The following is a 25,657-nucleotide window of genomic DNA, read 5'->3' as shown; positions in this document are numbered from 1 at the left end:
ACCCTCGCGGCCCCGTAGCACCCGGGCTCTCTCCCCCGCGTCCTCTGCTTCCAGGGCAGCCGCTCCGCCTGTCCGGCCAGGCCCGTTCTTCAGGGTGAACGACATCCACTCCCTTCAAAGGCCGTCGAGGAAGCCAGGGCAAGTTGAGAAACCGAGAAGATGCCGATTTCCTTCACGCGGTGAGCGGGGCTGTGGCGCCGGGCTTCCCCGCACCCGGAATCTCATCTACCCCTTGCTTCGCCACCGGCTTCCCTGACCCCGTTTTCCGCCCGAGTGGCCGCACGCTGCTAGAGAAAGACATCCTTCCTGACCTTTACTTAGGTCTGGAGACGAAGGGGGGAGCACTTCCTGGGAAGGAATCGCCAGTGAGGAACTACGGTCGATCTTCATCTCCCCCGACCGAGCTGTTGTCATATTCTTCTTGCCTCAGGACCTGTCTCCCGCACCTGCTCTTCACCCAGATTTCCCGCTTGAGCACGGGACGGTGACTGGGATGGGTTTCGTTTGCCCTGCGGGGCCGTCGGCCCAACCTTCCTTCGATCCCCTCCCTCGGGCCAGTGATCCTGCGGTCCCTTCCCGGGGACGGGCACAGCCTGAAGCACGGCGGGCCGGGGGTAACGCCGCAACATCCTGCAGACGTAAGCCTGGCACCGACCGGCCCGGTCAGCCGCCGCTCGGCCCCGGCCCTCTGATAGGCGACAGACTATCACCCGCCGTCGTCGCAAGCCCCTGCTTGCCTCTTGCTTGGGCCTTGACTTCAGCCCCCAGACTCTTACGGTTCCTGACTCTCCTGTGGACCTCGATGCCTCCCCCGGTGAGAGAGTTTTTCCAGAGCAGCCGAGCCCGGGGATGCTCCCGTTGGGCAGGGGGAAGGGGGGCAAGGGTGGGGCACGATTCGTGGACTGCAGCCCTGCCTCCCGTTTCCTTTAGGGCAGGACTTCCCTTCTCCTGGCAGGGCAGTCCATTTCAGAGGATGCCGGGGGTGTGGGCTTTCAGCAGAGGCTTGTGGGATCGGTCGAATCTCGGGCGACAACGTGGGAAGCTCGGGGGGGAGGGGAGGACGACGGACGGCAGGCCGAGCCAACTAGAGCCGCCAATGCCACCCTCCTGGGGGGTGTTGCAGAAGGGGGTGGAGCCCTTGTCTTGCACCGCTGAGCGATACCCACCCGGCCCCGGCGTCGGGCCGTCCGGCCTTGTTGCCCCGGATCCCGGAGATTTCGAGCCCTTGAGCGCTGAGACTGGTTGGTTGCCAGGATGCCCGATCCCGGTGACACTTGAAACGCGACTCGGGGATTCCGGAGGACTTCACCCCCCACCCCAGAGGGTCGGTCTCTCTTCAAGGGCCACCCGCGATTAAACTGGTCACGATCGGTCACTTCCGACAAGAGCCGGCCCCGGGGGTCTGATCCACTCGCCGCCGGTGCCCAGACCCCATCCTCGGCGACTTTCCCGGTTTACATCCAGTTGGAGCTGCCGTCCACTCCCGTCCGGAGCTACCTCTTCCCAGCCCACGTGAGGTGGACACAAGCCTGGGAGCTGACCCCAAGATGGGCCCAAAGCCAGGCGCGGAGCCGCCTCTGAGATCTGTATTCCCCAGCGGGCGCTGCTGATGAACGGGGTCCTCCCGCCGGTTGGGGCAGGACACTTCTCGGCCATCTTGATCCAGCAGCCTGGGGCCGGTCTTGCCCTTCGGGCGCCCGCCCGGCCGAGGCCTCGCTCCCGTGATAACGTGGAGAACCTCAAGAATTCCACGTGCCTCCAGCTGCCTCGACGGGGCGGGTGTATCCATCCCCCCAGCCCGGAAGATGGGATCGGCCTCGCCGCCGACTTCCCACAGAAGTGCCAACAGGCCACACTCAGCCTACCACGTCCCCGCCGCGGGCCTGTGGCCCTGGGGTGCCCCTCACTGGCCTGCAGCACCACGCTAAGCTCGTTTTCACAGACAAAAAGGTTCTAAACGCTTATTAGCAACTATACAGAATATGAAGGTTTATTTCAAAAAGGATACATTTGGGATTTTTGGGGGGGGGTGGGCATTTTCTGGTTTTGTTTTTTTTGCCAGAATACATGGAGATGCACTTAATGTAACAGTACCTTCTGCAAAAATAGGTTACATAATACTCAGAAATGCAAAGAACAATCTTGGGCTCTACAAATTAGGCAGCGGAGATGTTCCAGCTTGTCCGACCTACCAAACGGAGGTCCCTCAGGGTGTGCTTGGGTCGAGGGGCTGATGATGCTCAGGCCCGATGCCTCAGAGCTAAGGCTGGTAAATTAAAACTACTCTTACGTGGCTGCAGAACTACTCTTTATAGTCACGCAGTGTTCGAAACCAATTCTTACGGTTCCGGTAGTGTCAGCTGTTTTCAAACGGGGTTCTAGTGCTGCAGGGGCGAGGGGGACTTAAAAAAAAAAAAAAAAAAAAAGAAAGTTCCAAGAAGATCCACAAAACTCTCCGAAATGACCAGAGAACTATAAAAGGCCTCCTCCGCAAAAAACTGAGAGGAAAAGGAATCACATTAAAATGAGTGAGACGACAGAAAGGAAACAGGAGCTGGACTGGATTCCCCCAAGCCAAATCGGTTGTCCTCCTTGGTTGCGCGTCAGGTAGAAGTTTACAAGAGATGTCAATAAATTATCTTGAAGCCCGGGGTCGGGCGGCGCCGCTCTGCTCAGAATCGCCGTGGCGGTCCGCCCTTAAATGGCTTAAATCCAGAGCCGCTCCCCCGCGGCATGGAGTTGCCCGTGATCTGAACGATTCTATTAATTGGTGACGAGTTACTGGAAACAGGTTGGAACAAAAACGGAGTCAGAGAGGAGAGCGGAGGGCACGGAGACTAAGCTAGCCGACCTGAGGCCCCGCGAGGCTGCGTCCTTGCGTGCGTGCGGGGGGGCGGGGGGTTGGGCGAGGGAAAGTGGGGTGGAGGGGAGGAGGGGGTCGGAGGGAGTGACCGGGAGGAGCCGCCTCCAGGGACCGAGGCCCGAGAAGCGTGGTTTCAACAACGGGCCACTGGCCGCCCGGCGGAACCCCGGCCGGAGGACGCTTTGCCGTCGGGCCGCGAGCCCGCTAGGGAGGACGGCGAGGAACCCGCTCCGGGGGCGGCGTCTGCGCCTCGATCTGCCCAGAGACCCCGGGGGCGGGGGTGGCGTAACGGAGGCGAGGGATCTGTGCTCTTCTCCCTCCGGCTCAGAGGCGGGGGAGCCGGGCCGGCTCCAGGCCCCGGTCGCTCGCTTCCCCCAGAAGCCGGGGACTCGCGCTTAGCTAGGCTCCCGGTCGTCTCAAAACTCGCCTCGTGGCCGTCGGCCCCGGGGAGGTGGGGGGGCCGGAACGCTGGTGGACTGGGCTAGTTTTCTCCTCCTCCATCCCAGGGCTGCTCGGGGGAAGGAACGGAGGTGGCCGCAGGGGCGATCCCGGCCCCGAAGGGGCGAACTCCTCCGACGCCTCTGCCGGTCTTTACCTGGTGTGCTGGGACATCATGCCGCCGCCGCCGCCTCCTCCCCGGCCATCTCCCATCCTCCTGGTGTCATGATACCCACTGCCTTGGGAACCGGGGCCGTGCCACTCCTTCCGAGGGCCGCTCGGTTCCCGGCCGTGGCGCTCGACCACGTGCCGGTCTTCGGAATAATGCTGGAGAGAGAGAGCACATTGAAAACTCCTCGTCGGCTCTCCCGGTGACTGGCGGCGACTTCCCACAGCGTCGAGAGGCGAGGGGCCGCCGGCCCGGCGCGGGGCCGCCGGGCGGGATTTGGAGCCGCGGGGCCGGGAGCAGGACACGGGGCCCGGCGGGGAGCTGAGGCGGTTCGGTTTACCGTGCTGGGCTGAGGCGGGGGCCGGCGGGAAGTCGATTCGAGAGGTGGGGGTCCGGTTCTTCCCGGAGGACATCGACGGCTGAGGAGCCGGCGGCTGGGGGGTCGGTTCCCCCGGACCGGTTAGAACCCAAAGCTCGGGGAGCAGGAGTGCCTAGCCTCCACCTGAGCCTGGAGGAAGGGGAGGGGAGGGACGAGGGGAAGGGATGTCCAGCTGCCCGATTCCCTAGGGGAGGAGCTCCCCGGCGAGAAGGAAGACGTCAGAGGAACGGAGGACTCATTTTTGCACTGAGTTTGGACGGCGAGCCCTTTGGTTTTGGGAAAGAAGCGAGCTCAGAAGCAGAGGTCTTCCTTGTGCGCGGGAGTGGCCCCAGAGGAGGGGACTGACCTCTCTAACGCCACTGGATTCCCGCACAAGTAGATGCCAGCAAGGTCGGTAAGGCACCACCCGGGCCCAGCTGCCACAACGACTCACAAAGCACCCTTCCTTCCTTCTTTCCTTCCTTCTTCCCTTACCAGACAAGGCACCCGACGGTGGTGGTGAGGCGGGGGTTGGGAGAGGGGGCAGGACCCTCTCCAACCCGGGTTTCCGGTCCTCCCCGAGGGGAGTGTGAACTGAAGACGCCGGGGAGAACGCGGGAAGAAGCAGCGAGAGAAACACGGAGGAATGGGAAGTGGGCCCGGGGAGGGAAAGCCCGGTAAGAGGAGGCTGGATCGACGGCCCGTCGCGCGAGTCCGGGGAGAACCCCGAGAGGCGGGTCACCTCTCAGCGAAATGGGAAAGACCGTCTGCACCATCGCCCGGGGAGGCGCTGAGCTGCGAAGGAGGTGGGGGGGGGGGAAGTCGGCAAGAACCCCGGCAGCTGACAGATGATGGGGCGGAGGGTCGGGGGTGGGCTCAGGGGTTGGCAGGAGCTCTGGGAGGGGGCGGGTCCGGGCCATCTTGCTATCCTATACGGCCGGGCTCCCGACGGGTCCGATTTCAGAGACCGGAAAAGATCCAGAGAACAGAGGTAGGCCCTCCTCTACGTACATCCCCCTTTCTGAAGAAAGGAGGGAGGGGAACGCCGCCACGACGGGTCGGGGCAGAGCACACCTCCCCGGTTGGAGGAGAAAGCCCCCGTGGAGCTTTCGCCCCAAGTAGCCCGCTGGGTTCTCGTTACATCCGCGGGGAGGGACGGGCTGAGAGAGGTGTCGCCGTCCCATTTCACAGAGGTGGAAACCGAGGCCCGGTGAGGCGGAATGACGTGCCGGAGGCCGGCCGGCAAGCAAGCGGCGAGACCGTAGCCGGGCCCTGGGGGGTTTCTGACCCTAACTCGCGGCCTTCACACCAGGCCACCCTGCCTCCTGGCAGCTTCCAGGTGCATCGGCGCCGAAAGCCGAAGAACCCTCGTCACCGAAGCGACGCACGCCGGCCACCGAGGAGACTCACCTGTCCGCCGCTGCCTCTCTCTCCCATCACGCCTCGGTCCCTCTCTCCCATCACGCCCCGGTCCCCCTCTCGGCCTCCGTACCCCGAGGCGCTGCTCCGGCCGCCGGGGGGCATGCCTCTCACGTTGTGTCCGGACACTTCCCTGCCCGACCTCTCCGGCCTCTCGCCCCTGTGAGGAAACCCACGCGGGTCAAGACGGGCGGCCCGCGGGGCCTCGGCCCGGCCCCCCCCGCCGCCGCCTGGGCCCGGCCCCCGGGAGGGTACCTCGCGTCGCGTTTCTCGGTGCTCAGGGCGCCGTCGCTCTTCCAGCTGGCCTGCCGGGGGGGGTTGGGCCCCGCCTCCCTGGGGTGCCGGCCGTGAGGGAGGTCCGGCCGGTCGTGGAGGATCACCGTCCTCCTCTCGTCTCGGTCTCCTCGGACCTCTCGCCGGTCGGGGTCCCGGAGCTCGCTTCTCGGGGGCGGGGGCTCGTTTCTTCTGGAGTCGGCGAAACCCTTCGGGTACCTCTCGAAGCCCGGGTCTTCTCTCCGCGCCGTCGGCCGGGCCTTCTTCCCGTCCCCTTGACCGACGAAGCGCTCCCGCCTGTGGACGAGTGAAAAGGTCAGAGACCTCGAGCTTCGTCCTCGCCGGCCGACTCCCCGGCCCCGGCGTCGTCGGGCCGGCGCCGCCTCCTCCTCTTCTTCACCCTGCACACCCCCGTGGCCAGAGAGGTAAAGCCTCCAGGGTCGGGTCGTCCGGCAAACGCTGCCTCTTCGCAAGCCCGCCGGGCTTCTCGTGGGCCCTCCCGAAAACCCGGACTTCTCGGCGTGTCGTGGGATCGCGGCAGGGAGGAGGGAGCAGCTTGACCTTGGCTCGCTTCACACCGGACACCAACCCCCTGCAACTCTCCGTGTGGTCTGCCCGTGGGGCGCGATGGGCCGGCCGCTTTGATCCAAACCCCGAGGGGTCGGAGACGGAAAACTCTTTGGAGCCCCCGTACCTAACCTCACGGTGCGACTCAACTGAGGCACGCGCGCTTATGAAATCGGAGTCCCGTTAAGTGGCCGAGTTCTGCCGCCGTTCAGGAAGCGAGACGGAGCTAGGGGAAGACTGAGCTCTGGGCCGTGAGCCTACCTTTCGAACGATGACGACTGAACTGATGAACTGTCGGGATAACGGCCCCTCTCCCTGTGGTCAAAGTCATTGAACCTGTTCTGCTGGCGGCTGTACTCGGACCCGTGGCTAAACCGGGCGTCCGTGTCCAGAGACATCTTCTTGTTCTCGCTCCAATAAGGGTCATCTCGCCTGTACAAGAAACGTACCTCGCTAAGAAAAAAAAATACGTGGGGTGCTTCCAGGGGGCACAAAAATAACACCTGGTTCACTCCACTGATTTTCAGGCCGAAAAGGACGGGAAGATGATGAATTTTTGGTTGGTCTGTTTTCACATCACAAGACATTCCGCTACAAATGACCCGATGGAGTTTCTAAGGTCACGGTGGCCTCGTCTGTGAAAAACGTCCGCTGTTCTTTTTACGGAGACAGAGGAAGACCGAGCCGGAGGCCGGGAGAGGGTCCAGAGGGCCGATTCCCGCGGAGCGGAGGCAGGGAGGACGGAGACCGAGTACCTGTGATCCACGTCACGTGGTCGCTTCAGAGAGTTCCTTTTCTCCTGTTCGTAGCGGAGCTGCTGCTGCTGCCTTCGGAGTTCTTCCCGCTCCCGGGCGATGCGCTCAGCTTCCTTCCGACGTTCCTTTGAGAGAGAGGCCGGGGGACACGTGGGAATTACGATCCTGGTGATCACTAAGCAAGATGGAAGTGTGAGAAGAGCGAGGCCCTGGCCGAGCAGCGCGGCCTAGGGGACAGAGAGCGGACCTGGGTTCCAATCCCGGCTCCATCACCTGCCGGCTGTTTGATCTTGGGCGAGTCACTTCACTTCTCTGGGGCTCAGTTTCCTCATCTGTAAAAGGGGGAATTCAATGCCTGTTCTCCCTCTTATTTAGACAGAGCCCCACGTGGAACAGGGACTCTGATGGGCCAGATTATCCTGCATCTATCCCAGTGCTTAGTACGATGTTTGAAGCACAGTGAATCATTACCAAATATCATCATTATTATTATTTTCGGTATGAACTTCCCTCACTCAGCAGGATGCTAACCTGCACCTGGAGAGCCAAGTCATTCCTCCGGCTTCGTGCATGACCCTGGGCAAGTCACCAAACTGTTCTACGCCTCTATTTTCTCATCTGTAAAATGGGGACAGTATTGTCCGCCTCTTCCTATGTCACCGAATGTCACGAGGACAAAAGTGAGATAAGAAAGGTACGAGCCCTTTGGAAATAACGTGTGATTCAAAACTGAGTATTTCCACCGGTGGTCTGAGGTTAGGGTTGGAGCCCTCCCTGGGGTGCGAGGTTGGAAGGCGGGGGGCAGGCGGACCAGCGCTTTCCTCCTCTGCCCCAAGGCTAAGAACAAGGCCAGGAACGAACACGAGGACCCTTAGCCCGGCTGAGATCACACCCTTGACTTGGGATGTGTCTTGATTTGACGAGAGACGGGGCTGTAGTAGAGGCCAGCCAGCGCTTTTCCCAGGAAGAGTGAGGCTTCGGTCCGAGTCAACCTATCTGACTGCATGAGACCCAGCCGGAGCGGAGAGCAGAAAAAGCCTTTCACATGCTTTCTGAATAGGAGGGAGAGAGGCACCGCTCCGTCCTGGCCGTGCGGCCGGGCAACCGCTTCCGTCTCCGGGTCAGCGACGGAGACGAGGGCCGGGGGACACTCTGCCCGCTCCACTGTGGGCAGAACAGGTTTTGGGGCCCCGACATTAGGGGCAGCGCCCGACCGAGCCTCAGATTCTCCGATCGTGAGCGACCCCCGAGGGTCCGGGACCGCGTCTATCTATCTCCCATCTGTGTATTCTCCCCCAGGGCTTAGTACAGTGCTCTGCACATAGCGAACGCTGACCACGATAGCCACTAACCTGTTCGATCCGAATGCGCTCCCTTTCCAAGCGTTCCCGTTCCATCCTCTCTCTCTCCAGCTTTTGCCTTTCAATCTCCAAGCGCTCTCTCTCCCGCTGCAAGCGTTCCCGTTCTTCCCGCTCTCGCATCAACCGGATGCGCTCCCGCTCCCGCTCCCGCTGCTCTCTCTCCACCATCTCTCTTCGTCTACCAAAAATCAATGCAGTTGGACAGTTCAGACAACCGGGACCGCACCCGATATCAGTGTATCATCACCAGGAGGATTTACTGGGGGCTTAACTGCCCCGCGGAGTTGGTAGACACGTTATCTGCCCACGGAGCTTACGGTCTGGTGGATTGTATCTGCTGCAACTCTTAACACTGGTACACAGTGAATGTTTCCCAAATACCGCTATTTTTTTCTTTTTATTACTACTTTCAGATTCCTCGCCTATTAGTCGTTATGGAATTCACATAAAGACACGTCTGGGCGTTTCTCCCTTTCTCCATTAGAGTAACTCTGTGCCTCTCGGAGGCAGATCCCGAACAGCAGACAGGGGCTCAACTTGGCCGGATCCGGCCATCGGCCGGCACAGGACACTGCCCGTCAAATCTCCCGGAAAGTAGCGTGGCCTCATGGAAAGAGCCCAAGGCTAGGAATCAGGGGCCCTGGGTTCTAATCCCAGCTCTGCCCCTTGCCTGCCGGGGGATCTTCGACAAGTCACTTTACTTCTTGGTGTCTCAGTTCTCTCATCTGGAGAATGGGGATTCGAGACCTAACCTCCCCCGGATTTGACTGTGAGCCCCATGTGAAACTGTGAGCACATCCAACCTGATTACCTTGGCTCTGCCTGAGCATTTCCAATAGCGCTTAACTCTCTAGACTGTAAGATCATTATCGGCAGGGAACATATCTACCAACTCTGTTATACTGTACTTTCCCAAGCGCTCAGTACAGTGCTCTGCATACAGTAAGGGCTGATTAACATAATACCATAATAATATTATTAATCATTACTGTTATTATCCTCACGCAGCTCGCCTACCTGCGCAGTTCCACCGCCCGCCGGATTCTGTCCAGACGCACCAGGTGCTCCCGCATCCTCTGTTCCTTCATTTTCTCGAAAGGGAGGATGTCTTTCCGGGTTCGGTAGTCTCTGTCCTTTTCCTTTTTTTTATCTTGGCTAGCCCGTTCCTTGTTCCTTATCATCTGGGCCTAGAGACAGAATTCAAAATCGCCCTTCAGTGGGGAGAAAGGTGTTCCTGCTGCTGCTCCTCAAGTCCCCCAGGTCATCGTGGGCATCCCCCAGACACTTGGCATTATTCCAAACCGCTGGCCGGCTGGGCCGCCAGGCGAGGATACATGTGAAGACCGCCAGATTATCGTCACCGTGAGACCCAAGAGTTGACCGTCAGACTCACTTTGTCAAATCGCCCCCTTCTCAGAGTCCTCGGGTGATCGGCTTTAGTCTGATCTAGCACCACCATCTGTCCCGGGCTCTTTGCATCTAAGAAACAAATCACGGAGAAGAAATAAGGATGACTTTTCCTGGAAACACGAGCAAAGAAAAGTTCACCTCTCCTAAATCCAGAGGTAGCCCGCCCCACAAAAGGACCCTGGGAAAAGCACCTGGCCCCACTCTGGCCAGCTCGGCTCGGCTCCCCAGGCCAGATGCGCGACTGAGGCCCCGAACGGAACGTCGCCTGCTCCGGGACTGTTTCCTTCCCGGATTGACGAGAAACTCTCCCTATTTTAAAAAGGGCGACTTCCTCTTCCAAATTCCTGAACCTGTCCAATTTCATTCCAGAGTCTGGCACCCCGCAAGACCCATCTCTCCCTCAATCAAGTACCCCATCCCTGCAGAGCGACGACCCTGGCAGAGATGGCCCAGAGTTTCTAGGAAGAGAAACAAGGCCATCGGGGAAAGAGGGGGCGGAAGGATCAACGGCCAGGCCGGCAGATCATCTCGACCCTATTACCCCCACAAACCTAAGACGCCTCTCAATGTCCGCGAGAACTCGGGGTTGAGTCGGCGGTAAGAGGAGGGGGAGATGGAAGGAGAGTTTAGAGAGAGGTAGAGAACAGGGAGAAAAACACTCTTTGCTTACTTGCTCGCTTTTTCTCTTCATTTTTTTTCACGGCCTCTTGATTGGGGCCGCTCGATCCGTTATCACTCTTCTCGTCTTTGCCTTCGATTTTCTTGGCGTCTTTGTTTTCTTTCTTCTCTGACTTTTCTGATTTTTTTTCTTCTTTTTTGATGGATGCCTGGGTCCTGTGACACCCCATCCCAAAGAAAGACACATTTGAATTGCATTCAGAAAAGCTGCTTGCCTAGTTCAACGGCAAGTTTAGGAGGCAGAAAGGAGGTCTTACTTGTTTGCTTTATCATTTGCGGTGTTCTTTTTGTCTCCAGAACTTCTGCCCGAGCCTGACTTCTCATCACTTTCTTTCTTCAACTCCTTCTTGGAAGGATCACCTTTGACCTAAGCATTAAAAGCCACAACAACAACAAAAAATGAAGTAATAATAATAATAATTATGGTATTTGTTAAGCGCTATGTGCTGAGCACTGTTCTAAGTGCTGGGGTAGATACAAGGTAATGAGATTGTCCCAGGTAGGGCTCACAATTTTTTAATCCCCATTTTTACAGCTGAGGCAACTGGGGCCCAGAGAGGTTAAGTGACTTGCCCAAGATCACACAGCAGACAAGTGGCGGAATCGAGATTAGAACCCACGACCTCCGACTCCCAAGCCCGTGCTCTTTCCACTAAGCCATGCTGCTTCTCAAGAAGTGTGACGCTACTGACGACTACTGCATCAGCCTCCTCGCTGAACTCCAGTCCATACTTTGCTCCCCTGCCCGGATCATTTTTCTAAGCAAGTGTTCAGTCTCGTCTCCCCACTTCTCAAGAACCTCCAGGGGCCGCCCATTCACCTCCGCATCAAACCGAAACTCCTCATCACTGGCCTTAAAGCGCTCATTCACCTTGCCCCCTATCTTACCCCGCTGATTTCTTAGCGTGCACACTTCGCTCCTCTAAATGTCAACCTACTCACCGTACCTCCATCCTGTCTGTCTCCCTGCCGACCCCACGCCCTTTTCCTCCCTCCGGTCAGGAACTCCCTTCACTTCATATCCGAGAGATGATGACTCTCCTCACCCTCTAAGCCTTATTAAAATCACGACCTCTTCAAGAGGGCTTCCTCAAGTAAACTCTCATTTATTCATTCATTCAATCATATTTACTGAGCGCTTACTGTGTGCCGAGCACTGTACTAAGCTCTTGGAATGTACAATTCGGCAACAGATCGAGACAATGCCTGCCCAACAAGGGGCTCACAGTCTAGAAGGGGGAGACAGCAAAACAAGTAGTCAGAGATCAATACAATCAAAATAAACAGAATCACAGATATATATGCACATCATTAATAGAGTAATAAATAATATATACAAATATACAGCCCATTTCCTCTACTCCCTCTCCCATCCGTGTTGTGCTTGCACGGGATCTGTACTTGTTATTCACAACACCCTCAATCCCAAAACACTTGGGCCCATAAACATGACATTTCTACAAACATCCACCTCCCCATCTAGACTAAGTTTCTTGTGGGCAGGGAACACGTCTACCAAATCTGTTGTACCGTACGCTGCCAAGCACTTAATACAGCGCTCCGCACAGAGTAGGCTCTCAACGAATGTCCGTAAGTGGTCAGCACGTTCCGACGCGGCGGCTTTAACCTCTGACAAACCCCACTGTTAAGGGGGACTGTGCCCAAGCTTACTTTTTCGACTGAGATCTGCTGTCCGTGCAGCTCTGTGCGATGAAGGTGGGCGATGCACCTGGCGACCTCCGTGCTGGAGGACATGGTGACGATTCCGTAACACTTGGCACCGGGGCTCCGGGCATTGGTAACCACCTTGGCACTGAGAACCTGAGGGAAGGGTGAGAGATGAGGAAGACTGACCCGGCACCAGTGTCCGACGCGGCCAACGTCACCCTGGCCTCCGGTAGGAAAGGGTCACCGTTATGGTCTGGAGAGCCACCCCAAGAAGGACCCACACATCATCTCCCTCAAAGCCAACGGGAGAAAACGGCAAAATGACGGGAAATGTATTTAACCGGCTGTCTCCCTTGCAAGGTTTCATTCACACATTATTCTCCCCGCTGACTCGAGACGCGGAGGGGACCATGGGTCCACTGCCGAACTCCAATCCCCCAAAAAGGCCATTCCAACCACCAGCAACAATAACTCAACACACTTGGCCATGCCAGCATCTCCAACCTCGGGGCCAGACACGTTCCCTTTGGAACCGGGGAGCCGCCGGGGGAAAATACCTTTCCGTATTTGCCGAAGAGGTTCTTCAGGTCGGCCGCTTTGGTGTTGGAGGAAAGTCCGCTGACCCAGAGGTTTCGCGTCGAGCTGCCGCCGCCGCCCCCGGTGCTACCCGCGCTTCCTGCATCAGAGGTGGAAATAGGGTGGTTTGACATCCGGTCGTCTCCTTATGTCGTCAGACTAGAAAGCAGCGTCACGGATGGGGCTGAAAGAAGGGGGCTCCAAGAGGCAGAGCCTCAGAATCCCGTCTCTACCATCCAGCACGCCCCTTGAGTTCTGCCCATCCATCAAGTCAGGTTGGGCAAAGAGAGGGGCACCAAAAATCCCAAGTGCGAAACTGGGTACAACCGGAGGAGGAAGATTCATTATGTACCATTCCCACCCGTGCCGAGTTCCAAAAGGGAGAACACACCAACTCCACGGGGGAACCGGGACGTCGTCCTGACTCTGGGGTTTGGGCGTCATAACTTGAGCCCTCCTGGGACCAGAGATGGAAACGAGACCATTCGGCCTGTCGGGCAGGGGGCAGGGGGAGAGATGGAAAGAAACAAAATGAGAAGAAAGGAGCTTGGGGAATTCCACTGAGAAGTGATCTGAGCAGCTTTGGGGTACCATCGGGGCTGGCCAGCTGTGGTTCTACATCTTCCCTAGAGGCCGAATGCAAGAACGAGGGTTTGAAACCCGTACCGAGAGCCATTCTCCTAACGGACTGCTAGACATCGGGTCGGGCCTCTAGGACCGTGGGACCTGCCGGAATAGGCTTTCCATCAGCAAGTTTTTAATGCCAGGCCGGGGAGGGAGGGAGAGATCCAGCCAAGAGTAGGCAGGAGGTGCTGATGGGTCCTGAATCCACAGGAGTGGGAACTCAGTGCTTACGAGGCCCCTGCTAGCTTAGCTGGGAGCCAGAAAAGTACGTGGAGCCCGGCAGAGAATCCAGGCTGGCGGTTGCTGCCCTTTGGACTGGACAGTACTATGTGGGATGGTCCAAGTTCAGTTCAGAAGGAGCGCTCCTGCTACCTTTCAGATCTGGAAATCTCTGTGGCGGAGTAAGGGAAGTTTGAGAAACCAGTACACCCCTTCAAAAAGTCACTGGGTCCAAAGGAGACAGTTCACTTGGTTATGAACAATGGAACTCTCATTGACCCCCACATGCTACTGGAGCGGTCAGCTTTTTCCAACCTCTCTCTATTACGAACCAAGACTGACGAAATCCGTCCACAGAAATCTAGCACCCTGCTTTGAACACCACCACTCCATTTGGAGTTGAAATGCTAAATGAACATTTCTAAATTATGCTCGGCTTTGCCGGGAGTTTAACTTTGAGGTCGCCCGTGAAAGGGCCCACCATCTTACAGTGGCCAAGGTGGGGAGGGCTTTGAGTTTGGCCAAGTTTGGTTTATCAGCATCCAGGGGCTTTCCTATGCATACACAAAGAGGATTGTTGCCCAATTGTATTCTAGCCTTCTAACAGTGTAGCTTTAAAATCCAACCCGATTAGACTTCAGTGTGTCCTTCCTCTAGATTGAAAACTCCCTGTGGACAGAGATCGTGTCAACCAATCCCATGTCTCTGTAAACTCTCCCAAGCGTTTAGTATGGTGTTAGGCACACAGTAAATGCTCCATAAACACCACTGATTGATTCTGAACGTGGCAGTCCATGAAATATCACACTATCTTAGCACAGGCGACATCCTCTTCAGAAGTGGTGCAGGTTCACGAACCGCTTTGAAAAATATGCCAGCGGATTTTTTCCAAAGTGAAAGTTTGTCTACATAGTGTGATTAACAAAAACTGCCTTTCCCAGATCGGCCTCCTATCCCGAAAGGGATTAAAACCCTAAATCCGTCTTCTCTCCAAAGAGAGAGACGGTGGTGGGGAAAGGAATCTGGAACTCTCTAACCCTAGTCTACACATACGCTCCAATGAAGAGCGACTGAGTTAGACTTCCTTGGCAAAGGTTTCCAATTGAAAAAACCCCCCGAAAAACCACAGCCAACAACGCTTATCTATTCGTGTCCGTGACTAAGAGAAGCCAAGGCAGCCTCAGAGAGTCAATGTCGCCCTCCTTGAAGCGTCCCGGGCAATGTGGAGGAAAGGAAGAGGCCAGGCCAAAGCCCATCACCCCCTTCACAGAGGCCTCCCCCGAATAACCCGCGTTGGCAGGAGGCCGTTACCTTTGTCATCCTTAGATGCGGTCTTGCTTTCTTTAGAGTCCTTCGAAGAGCTAGGGGAGCAAATCACCAGGAGAAAATTGAAGACACAAGAGAGATCGCTACCTATCGCAGTTCACACGACTGCTCTTTGAACAGGTTAACAACGCAAAAGGGCTGAATTGGGTTATTGGAATAAATGACTCCCTTGGGATTCTTGCACTGATTTTCCCCAAGATGCCTGAAGATCTAGATTTTTCTGAAAATTCTATTCAGTGGAGATCTGGCCATCTTCTCCAGATTTCAGAACTGGGACTTGACTTCATTTTGTGTTCTTAGAACTGACAGTTGTTCATTACCATCATCACAGGGATTTTAAAAAAAGAAAGCAACCAAAAAACAAAACAAAAAAACTCATCAATTTGAAAAAAACCAAAAAAACACAAAAAACCGAAACAAATAAATGCTGACAATTCGACAATGCAATCGGTAGGACAAACCGTATCTGTATAAACGAAGATCTTGAATCGTTTTACAAGAGTAACTTATGACGTTCAAAAAAAAAATTCTAGGCAGGATCATAGGATACTAATTACAAGGTTCTTGATGCTTCCCCCCTTAATGTGGAGTGATCTTATCGAATGCTGGAACTCGGTATCGTAAAGAACGGACATAGAAAAACAAACCTCTTTGCTTGCCCAGAAGCCCCTGTAGAGGAGGGCCCTTTCTTCAAAGTATCCTTTTCTTTGTCTCCAGATTCTGCTTTCTTTGAGCTTTCTCTGGCTTCCTTCTTGACGGGGTCGCCCTTCACGCCGTCTTCCTTCTTACCATCTTTATGGTTCTCATTCGTCTCATAATCCTTGATTTCCTTCTCCGGGCTCTGCGGGGTGGCATCCTGCCCATCTTTTGGCTTACTTGCTTCAGAATCTGTAATTTTCACATTTTTACCTGTTTCGAGGAGGTCATCACCATCAAAATCCAGTGTGATGGCATCTTCAGCCTGGATTGTGACCGAAATGTTGTCGTCCTCGGCTTCTTTCACAGACGAGTTAGCTTCCATCTCTTCGTGAGCTGTCTGATCAGCCTCAGCTAGGTTCTCTTCTGAAGGAAGAGGTTTAGATACTTCTTGTGTACCATCACCAGAACCTGCTATATCTAAGAGGATTTAACAGGAATAAATATGGCAAAACAAGAAGTTTAAACAATTTCATATTCATCATCTAGAATAGGACCTAAAAATACAAAGCCCATTAATTAGCACCGATGGCAGGTTAGAAAACACACAAGGGAATCAACACAAACAATCCTGAACCCCAGATCGCTTTATTCTTCTTCGTGGGAAAGACGCTGGTGACGAACGGATGCCGCCAAGCTGGCGTCGGAAAGTGGTTCCGTTCTGGAGGTGGCGTGGCTTCCCCGAGTTGGTATCCCTTTCGAAGTTAGTATGCCGGGTGGAAGGTTTGTCCGGCGGATGACAATTCAGAGCGTGAAGAGCTGTTGCCAGTCAAATGTTCCAAATTCCAGGGTTTGTGTTTATAATAAGGTCCGGGGCCTTTCCAAAGTCTGTCCCGTCACTGTTCCTTCTACAGGGTTAGAGTCTGGGGGTCAAAGACGGTCTTCTAGTGATCTAAAGTTCCGGTCTATCGTCCCTCTCTGGTCCAGGTGTGGTCCAGGTGGTGGGCAGTCCAGAGTGGCTCGCGAGGGGGCTGCAGAAGGCTCCCAAGGTGAGTCGTTCCCCAATGTTCCGCTGGCTGGCCGTTCCTGCTCTTCGCCCGCATCACCGACGTCCCGCCGATCGGGCACGGGCCCGTAAGCAGACTGTCCATCCGTTTTGGGCGCTCCCAGAAACGAGAAAGGTGCAGGTAGACGGTCTCTGGAAAGTCGCTGGAGTCTGTGGTTTTGCTCGGCCCGTAGCCATGGCGCCGTCGAGTGTGCCTCCTCGCCGAAGCCAGAGGTCCTGTGGTCCTTCTCTAGTCCCCAGGGTGGAGAATCCTGGGGACTCAGTCCAGGAAGTCTTCCGGGGCCACGTCTCCATCGGACGGGCGTGGTGCGTGTCCAGCGGTGGCTTGTTGGTGGATGGCTTATCCGGTGGTGGGGTTTGGAGTCCCTGAGACCCGGTCGGGGGGCTCAACGTCCAAGTTGCGGAGGACTTTGCTTGCTTTTCCGGGCCAGGCGGGCTGCCGTTTCCCAGCGGCGGCAAAGGGCGAGTCAAGCGACCGTGATGGGGACCCACGAGTTGAGGGGCTAGTTGTTCAGTGAAATTAGTCACATTCCGCCGACTCCAGGTAAGCGCGGAGGAGTTACGGCCGGGCAAGTCTTGTCTGGGCATCAAAACTTACCGTACGCTAGAAGTTATAAAAAGTGGTTATAAATAGGATTGCTGAATTAAAAGGGGTGTGTGAATTACACAGGTAGGGGACCGGATTCCCCACCGCCGCCGATATGTACCAGTCTAGTTAGAGCGGAGCTAGAATGTTTAAGAGAAAAATTAAACATTTTGAAACCGTGGATCCAGGTGCGGTTACTTAATTTGCAGGCTATCGGAGGGCAAACCTATTAATGAAACAAAAGATTAAGAAACGCGGCTGTTTTAATCACTTGCTCCTGTAATCTCTCAATGGGGGAAAAGGCGTCAGCAACCTTTTAACAACTTAACTTTCAACATACCTTTCTCATTCTCTTCCTCTTCACCATTCTGAAATTGAGAGAAGAGCCGAATGTAAATAAATGGCACGGGAAGGGGATCTGACCTTCCGTCATCACCAGAACCGCAACCTAAACTGCTATTCTTCTAAAAAGACTGTGGCCTACAAATTAGGGAGAGGTTTCAATAAATAAAAGGACCTTGTGTAAGAAATCGCACTCTGATGAAATACAGGGGGCTTCAAATTCAACACACCTGTGTGGTGCAAAACAGGTTACTTTTCTACAATAATTGCACAGATTTGGTGCCTACTCTGCTCTGTTTCGATATGCCCATTCCATTTAAAATCACGTCACTCTTGCAGGAGGGAAGGACACGATTCCTTAGGAGGCTGAAATTAAAAATCATGAGTCGCCTCAGTTCTCATTGGGGCGTTTTGGTTACCACTTTATTAGGAATTGGACTGTTCTGCCCGACGTGGGCCCTCCTGGGTCCCGGGGACTGTCGGGTCAGAAGAAACTGACTTGTACATGTGCGTGCCGCAACAGAGCAGGTGAGTGCTCTAGCATCAGTTTTCCTGAATGCGGGGTTTTGCCAGAACACGGCCCTTGCATTAAAGGAGGATCAGGTGTAGCGCTGATGTTCTGTACAGAGGAACCTCCCCGCACAGGCTTTCATCTGCGGTGACGTGAAGGAAGAGGCAAACCACTTTAGAGTTTTCGGGATTTCTCTCCTGAGAAAAATGCCTGAAAAGGGGAGAATGTCTGGTAATAATAATAGTAGTAATTGGGGTATTTGTTAAGTGCTTACTATGTGCCAAGCACTGTACCAACATAAACTCGTCAGACTGTATACCCGTTGTGGGGAGGGAAGGTGCCTACCCACTCTGGTACACTGTACTCTCCCCAGAGCTTAGTTTACTGCTCTACACACAGTAAGCACTCAATAAATGATTGATTTGATAATAATAATGGTGGTATCTGTTAAGCACTTACTACGTACTAGGCACTTTCACTCATTCAAACGCATTTATTGAGCGTTTACTGCGTGCAGATCATGATACTAAGTGCTTGGAAAGTACAATTCAGCAATAGAGACAATCTGTGTCCACATCGGACTTACAGTCTAGAAAGGGGGAGACGGATATCAAAACAAGTAAACGGGCATTAATACAGAGTTATATACATGTTCATATATACACAAGAGCTGAGGAAAAGGGGGCTTAGTCTGGGAAGGCCTCTTGGAAGAGGTGAGCCTTCAGCAGGGCTTTGAAGGGGGAAGTGTAATTGTTTGGCAGATTTGTGAAGGGAAGGCGTTCCAGGCCAGAGAGAGGACCTGGCCCAGGGTTCGACAGTGGGACAGGCGAGAACGAGGCACAGTGAGAAGGTCAGCACCAGAGGAGCCGAGTGTGTGGGCTGGGATGGAGGAGAGTAGGTAAGTGAGGTAGGAGGGGGCAAGGTGAAGGAGAGCTCTGAAGCCAAGAGTGAGGGGTTTTTATTTGATATAGAGATTGACAGGCAACCACTGGAGATTCTCGAAGAGAGGGGTGACATGCCCAGACCATTCCTGTAGAAAGATAAACCGGGCAGCAGAGTGAAGTATGGACTGAAGTGGGGAGAGACAAGAGGATGGGAGATCAGAAAGGAGGCTGATGCAGTCATCTAGTCGGGACAGGATGAGTGACGGTACTAACGTGGTACTGGTTTGGAAAGAAAAGGTGAGCTTTCAGTAGGGCAAAATATTTGCCGGATCAATCATATTTACTGAGAGCTGAGTGCAGAGTACTGTGTTAACTGCTTGGGAGAGTACGCTATAACACACGTTCCCTGCCCACAAGGAGCTTACAGTCTAGAGGACAAGCCTGCAGTCTAGAGTAGACAGCACCTTCGCATTTCCACAGGTAACGAATGTCCTGAGACTCTCTGGACAAACTGGACCGCCTCGTTAGTGAGATACGACCGGGGCCCTTTTTTTGGCCCCTTTCCCTTCCAGGGTGAATGGTTGGGCATTTACAGTCAGACACTTCTCAAGGAATTATCAGAGCAATCACTCATGGGACCTGCCCCAACAGCTCAGTTTCATTTATATTGTTTTCAGGGTCGACGGGAATCGACACAGAGAAAAAAGCAATGTCTACTTTAAAATGACGGGCACGGAGACGGTTGAGGCCTGACGTGGCATGAGCCAGTTTAGGTGTGCCAGGTTTTGAGAGGGGCCAGACAAAGAGAATTCTAGTAGTTTCAACATGACTTTCCATTCATGCAGGAAGGACTTTGAGGATTTAAAAAAAAACAAACGCTACAAAGGTTCCAAACTCATACATCCTCGAAAACTGGGTCTGGGCAAAGGGCAAAGGCACGCCCTTAACAAATGCCCTCGAAGCGGCTCTGAGGAATGAGGATAAGTCACTCCGTTGATCGAGAGGTCCACAGAACGCTCCTGCCCCCTCCTCCCATACCACCAGTCCACTCCGGATGGTCTTCCTCATCGACCAGAGGGCTCTGGGACCCTCCCTGCCTCAGCCCTTCAGAGCCCTACCGAAGGCACACCTCTTTTCCACAGCTCCCTCTCCCTTCCCGCGTCTCCTCGCCTCGCTCCCTTTGCTCTTCGCCCCACAGAACATATGTAGATATAATCTATGATTCCATTTATTTATATTGATAGCCGTTTCCTTGTTTTGATGACTGTTTCCCCCTTCTAGACTGTAAGCCATTGTGGGCAGGGACGGTCTCTCTTTATTGATGTATTGTACTTTCCAAGCGCTTAGTACAGTGCTCGGCACACAGTAAGCACTCAATAAATACAACTGAACGAATGAATGAAAGCTCTTTCCCCAAATGCTCCCGCCAGCTAGATGGGACTGGAGCCACACGGAGGGAGGTGAGTACACGCTTTGTGTTTATTTACAAACACTGTAAGAAGGTGCTGGCCTCACTGGAGGGGAGAAAATGGAAAGAATACCAAATATATTTGCGAGGAATGTGACAATTAGCACATTTTTTTACACAAACAAAAAAGCACCTCATATCCCAACCCCAAACCACTTCCCCAACAGCCACAGCACTTATGTACATATCTTTAAATTATATATTAGAGATTATTTATTCATATTAATGTCTGCCTCGCCCTCTGGACCGTAAACTCATTATGGGCAGGGAATGTGTATCCCAAATCTGTTATAGTTTACTCACCCAGTGCTCAGTTCAGTGCTCTGCACAGAGTAAGCACTCAATACAATTCATTGATTGAGTCTTATAAACATAATCTTGGTAGGGAAAAAGCTACCAACTTTATACACTAACATTTAACGAGACAAACAAAACAACGCAAAATAGCAGTTGCTTAGAACAGTGCTTGGCACGTAGTAAGTGCTTAACAAATACCATTATTATTATAAGATGACAAATTTAAAGACAACACTCTATTATACCTTCCATAAAATTAAATTCTGCCAAGCACTGAAAATTACTTCTCCCACAGCTGGGTTTCCACGAGGAGCAGTGTGGCCCAGTGGAGAGAGCCTTGGCCTGCAAGTCAGAGGACCTGGATTCTTACCCCAGGTCCAACATTTGCCTGTTGTGTGACCTTGGGCAAGTCCCCTTAGTCCTTAGGGCCTCCGTTTCTTCCTATGGAAAATGAGGATTCAATATCTGTTCTCCCTCCTACTTTGACGGTGAGCCCCACGTGGGACAGGGACTGTGTCCAACCTGATGACCTTGTATCTACTCCAGTGTTTAAAACAGTGCCTGGCTCAGAGCAAGGGCCTAACACATACAATTATTATTTTTACGTGGCATTTATCGTTCATCTGCCTGTCCCTATTATGAGTCAAATAATATTCCCTGCTTCAGTGCAATTTTAAATGGCCCCTTCCAAAGGTGCTTGGAAACACCAAGCGCGTTTTAGCGGACACAGCACGGGCCTGGGAATCAAAAAGACCCGGGTTCCATTTCCGGCTCGGCCACCTGTCTGCCGGGTGGTGACCTCGGGCAAGTCACTTCACTTTTCTGGGCCTCAGTTACCTCACTGTCAAATGAGGAATAAGACCGTGAGCTCTTTGCGGGACAGGGATCGTGTCCAATCCGATTTGCTTGTATCTGCCCCAGTGCTTAGAACGGTGCCTGGCACAGAGTTAGTGCTTAACAAATACCCTACCACAAGCAAGTATGCTCGGCTCTCCCATCACTACTCGTTTTGGTTAGGATTCAGTTTGGGAGTTTGGAGACTCTTCTGACACATGCGTCTATCTGGATAGACACGACGCAATATTGGAAGAAAAGGCGGCATCAGGGTGCTCATTTTCCTTAAAGTAGGGTTCGTTAACAAAGCAATCCCTGTGCTACAGGAGAGCTGTGTGATTAATTATACAGCATGGCCTAGTGGAAAGAACATGGGCTGGGGACTCAAAGGACCTTGGTTCGAATGCTGGCCCTGCCACTCGTCTGCTGTGCCTCCTTATCTTTCTGTGCCTCAGTTACCTCATCTGCAAAATGGGGACTAGGACGGTGACGTCCCCACCATGTGGGACATGGATTGGGTCCAATCGGATTAGCTTGTATCTGCCCCACCGCTTGGTACAGTATCTGGTACATAGTAAAGCGCTTAAAAAATACCATTTAAAATTTAAAAAAAAAAATGACTTGGCAACACAACAAGACTTTGAGCAATACCAACTGCACTACTGGAGAGTTATCTCTAGGGATAATTATTTCAGGGAAACCAGAAGTGAAGGCTAAGGATGCCCAGTGAAAGCCTAGCCATCGAGTGCTGACATGCAGCGATGAAGGCAAAATCAAAAGGAGCGCAACGGCTCACTTCTCGGGCTGGCCCGCGACCCTCCATCAGTCCTGTAGGTTCTGTTCTGTTGGAGAACCCGGGGCTGCCCGTCCGGTTCGGGGCTATCATCAGGCCCTGGCCACCCAGCCCCCTTCACGACAACCCCCACCACACCACTGTGAGAGGAAAGAGAATGAAGGCAACACGGAAACCAGTCCATTCTGCTACTCGCGTGAGGACATTTAAACACAGACGGAGGTCTGGGACGCCATCGACATCAGGGACCTTTGCATCCCGAGGCCCTCGCCATACAACAATTAAGAATTAGGCGCAGGAAACTTACTGGGGAAAGGGCCACGCTCGTAAAATAGAGCAGCCACAATCATTTATTTCTGTATTCCATCATTTATTTCTGTATTCAGAGTGACAGTGGATCTCGACCCATGTAGCTGTTGCCATATTAAACCCTGACCTCATGACAGGAGATACCATTGCAACAATTCAGGAGTCTCCCTTTCATCCCTTCATTCAACAGTATTTACTGAGCGCTTACTGTGTGCAGAGCACCGTAATAAGCGCTTGGGAGAGTATAATACGACAATAAACACACTCCCTGCTCGCAACGAGCTTACGAGTCTAAAGGAGGGAGGGCCTCTTCCAAGGACCTCGCCATCACCCGGAATAAATCTATATTAAAGCCCCCCAAACGCCCCTCTGATCCACGAGAGCCAATATCAGATTCAAAGGAGCTGAGTATGGAAAAAATGCTAAGGCCAAAACAAGGCCACTAACAGGCCCTTCTTACTTCACGTCTCCAGCACGTCTCCAAATCAGACAGACGGGACAAAATCCGAAACTTACGTGGACGATTAGAAAGACATCATCTTCAACTTCTTGAGCTTCGTTCTCCTGAGGTTTAAAAAACCGTGAGAGAGAGAAAATAAGGAAATATTTGGCTGAGTCTCGATACACGAGTGTAACCTAAGGACCCAAAATACAGTGGGTACTACATAAATGTTCAACGGTCGAGGAGCTCCTTTTGTTATACTGAAGCAGCAGGAGAGATTCCGTGCAGCACCGATCCTCTGATCTGGAGATACTTCACACCGCTGCAGGGCGACCCAGAGACTGTGGCACGCAGTGGGGATGGACCGCGAGAACCTGGCAATCGGGCAAGAGCAGAGCTCCTACGAGATGGCTCAGTTCACCTCTGGACCATCCGCTGCCGACGCTGCTTTCTACTGCCCTGGCTGGTTTCAGGGCTCTCTAGAACGACGACGGTATTTGTTAAGGGCTTACTACGGGCCAAGCAGTGTTCTAAGCGGTGTGAGCTGAAGGGCAGACCTTGCTGGGCGGAGGGGAAGCTTGGGCAAATCGAGGACGCTACCGGGGTAGCCTGAAAACCCTGCTACGAATTCCTCTGCGTGGCCCAGCTGGGAGGCAGATCACTCTGTTGCTTCCACTTCCACTGCAGTGTGGCTCTGAAGCATAAATTCTTCAGGGAAATTACAACCGGGGCAGGCCCCTCAAGTTGGACAACCAAAGGATCTCTCCCCACCCACTCCCCACCTTTGCTCCAGCTGTTCAAAACTAAATTTCTTTAAATTTGAGAAGCAGCGTGGCTCAGAAGAGCGAGCACGGGCTCAGGAGTCAGAGGTCATGGGTTCTAATCCTGGCTCCGCCGCTTGTCAGCTGTGTGACTTTGGGCAAGTCAATTTCTCTATGCCTCAGTTACCTCATCTGGAAAATGGGGATTAAGACTGTGAGCCCCGCGTGGGGCCCGATCTACCCTGTATCTACCCCAGTGCTTAGAACAGTGCTCAGCACATAGTAAGCGCTTAACAAATACCAACAGTATTTAAATTTCTCAAATTCTACACAAGAGCCAGCAAGGTACCTGATTTTCAAGATCCTCTTTCTCTGCATCTTCTACTGCTTCTGCTGGTTTTGACTCAAGATCGGTCTTCTGCTGTTCGGTAAGTGACAACTCCTTAGAACTCAAATTATCTTCTTCATTTTCCCCAGATTCTTCAGAGTCCTTCAGTTCATCATTCCCATCTTGATCGCTTGCATCTTGAGTTTCCAATTCACATTCCTTTAAAAGCCAAGAACATCTGCTAGAACCGGAAGCATTTGTTTAAATGCCACAGTGACTTAATTCCCAAAATAATGCGACCATTTCGCTTTACTAGTGCTTTCAGAAGTCTAGCTTAACTGGTTCAACTGGTTCATGAACTAAACCAACCCTAATGATCCCACGATAATTTCTAAATATTTGCCTTCTCTGATTTTCGAAAAGTGAATCGAGTTGAGAAACAGATGATCAAACCTTTCACTGTGGGCAAAAACTAAATTGACTTCTGAATCACGATCTTGACTAACATTTATCAAGCCCTTACTATGTGCAAATCACCGTCCTAAGTGCCAGGTAATTACCAGAAAATTAAGTGCTCCCGTTCTTCTTCAGATTTCAAAACCTTTGAGACATAAGGAAGATTCGGGGGCATGGGAAAGAATTCGACTCCTGGAATGAGCCAAACTGAGAATGAACCTTTTAAGACCCTTGGCAGCGTCAGACGTGAGACGTGTAACGTCTTGTTGGATTACAAAAACTGGCAGTCTGGCACAGGCTAAATAGATGCTTTGTTGTTTGGACACGTGTCTCCAGGAGTGATTCCAACTATTTATTTTAACATTCCCAGCCAGGGTTTCCGTTCACCTCTCTTTCTAGCCGTGACTTTGGCCCTGCTGACTAGCCAGAAAACAGAGAACGTCTGAGGGTTCTAGTGCCATGAGGTCAGTATGACCCAGTGGGAAGAGCAGAGCTCTGGGAATCACGAGGCCTGGGTTTTAGTCCTGGATCTGCCCCTGGCCTGCTGTGTGACCTAAGGCAAGCCACTTTAACATCTCTGGGCTCTCGGATTCCTGACCTGTAGAGTGGGGAAAAGAATACCTGCTTCTACCTCACGAGGCTGTTGTGAGGATAAAATGAGACAAGTGATGTAAAAGCCTTTTGGAAAGATAAAAAGTCCTCCCAAAAAAGAAGGCATTAATAATAAAAGTTAGTATTTGTTAAGCGCTTACTGTGTGCCAAGCACTATTCTTAGCGCTGGGGTAGATACAGAGTAAACAGTTCGTCCCACGGGGGGCTCACACTCTTAATCCCCATTTTAGAGACGAGGTATCTGAGGCACCAAGAAGTGACTTGCCCAAACAATTATGGCTGGCAACTCTGGGTCTTTTTTCGTAATGACGAATGTTATCGGCTAAATTGCCAATGGGCAGTTAAAAAACCCAATCGCCAGATTCTAACCATTTTAAATTCCTATTTATTAGCTAAGACCAATCAGAAAAACAGCTGGTCGTCCACAGTGACTGGATAATTCAGTTTTCCTGGGTGCCTTTATGAGTACCCACAAAAGCCTAGGTGAACTCTAGACTGTAAGATCATTGTGGGCAAGGAATGTGACGTTTATGGTTGTACTGTACTTTCCCAAGCACTTAGTACAATGCTCCGCACGCATTAAGAGCTCAATAACTACGATGGATTGACTGAATTGACTGCCTGAACT

General features: G+C 53.1%; 1 protein-coding gene across 2 annotated transcripts in view; it reads right to left on the bottom strand.

Annotated features, from left to right (window-relative positions):
• Positions 1-1,964: 1,964 nt before the first annotated feature.
• Positions 1,965-25,657, bottom strand: part of SLTM (SAFB like transcription modulator) — a 38,428-nt gene continuing 14,735 nt past the window's right edge. The window contains exons 4-21 of one of the 2 annotated variants that reach the window (XM_029070366.2): positions 23,983-24,180; positions 22,947-22,994; positions 17,333-17,360; positions 15,352-15,820; positions 14,690-14,739; positions 12,517-12,635; positions 11,963-12,112; positions 10,549-10,658; positions 10,284-10,447; positions 9,597-9,682; positions 9,221-9,390; positions 8,195-8,381; positions 6,843-6,967; positions 6,349-6,519; positions 5,503-5,817; positions 5,239-5,407; positions 3,459-3,628; positions 1,965-2,781 (exon numbers count right to left, since the gene is read on the bottom strand). In XM_029070366.2, the coding sequence (XP_028926199.1) occupies positions 2,673-2,781; positions 3,459-3,628; positions 5,239-5,407; positions 5,503-5,817; positions 6,349-6,519; positions 6,843-6,967; positions 8,195-8,381; positions 9,221-9,390; positions 9,597-9,682; positions 10,284-10,447; positions 10,549-10,658; positions 11,963-12,112; positions 12,517-12,635; positions 14,690-14,739; positions 15,352-15,820; positions 17,333-17,360; positions 22,947-22,994; positions 23,983-24,180 (2,838 nt within the window). In that variant the 3' untranslated portion in view covers positions 1,965-2,672. The remainder of the gene's footprint in view (positions 2,782-3,458; positions 3,629-5,238; positions 5,408-5,502; positions 5,818-6,348; positions 6,520-6,842; positions 6,968-8,194; positions 8,382-9,220; positions 9,391-9,596; positions 9,683-10,283; positions 10,448-10,548; positions 10,659-11,962; positions 12,113-12,516; positions 12,636-14,689; positions 14,740-15,351; positions 15,821-17,332; positions 17,361-22,946; positions 22,995-23,982; positions 24,181-25,657) is intronic. The other variant, XM_029070367.2, reaches the window with a different exon arrangement.

The sequence above is a fragment of the Ornithorhynchus anatinus genome, chromosome 8, assembly GCF_004115215.2.
Source record: "Ornithorhynchus anatinus isolate Pmale09 chromosome 8, mOrnAna1.pri.v4, whole genome shotgun sequence".
NCBI classification, from domain to species: Eukaryota; Metazoa; Chordata; class Mammalia; order Monotremata; family Ornithorhynchidae; genus Ornithorhynchus; species Ornithorhynchus anatinus.
The sequence above is the reverse complement of the archived record's forward strand: the minus strand, read 5'-3'. Positions and strand labels throughout refer to the sequence as shown.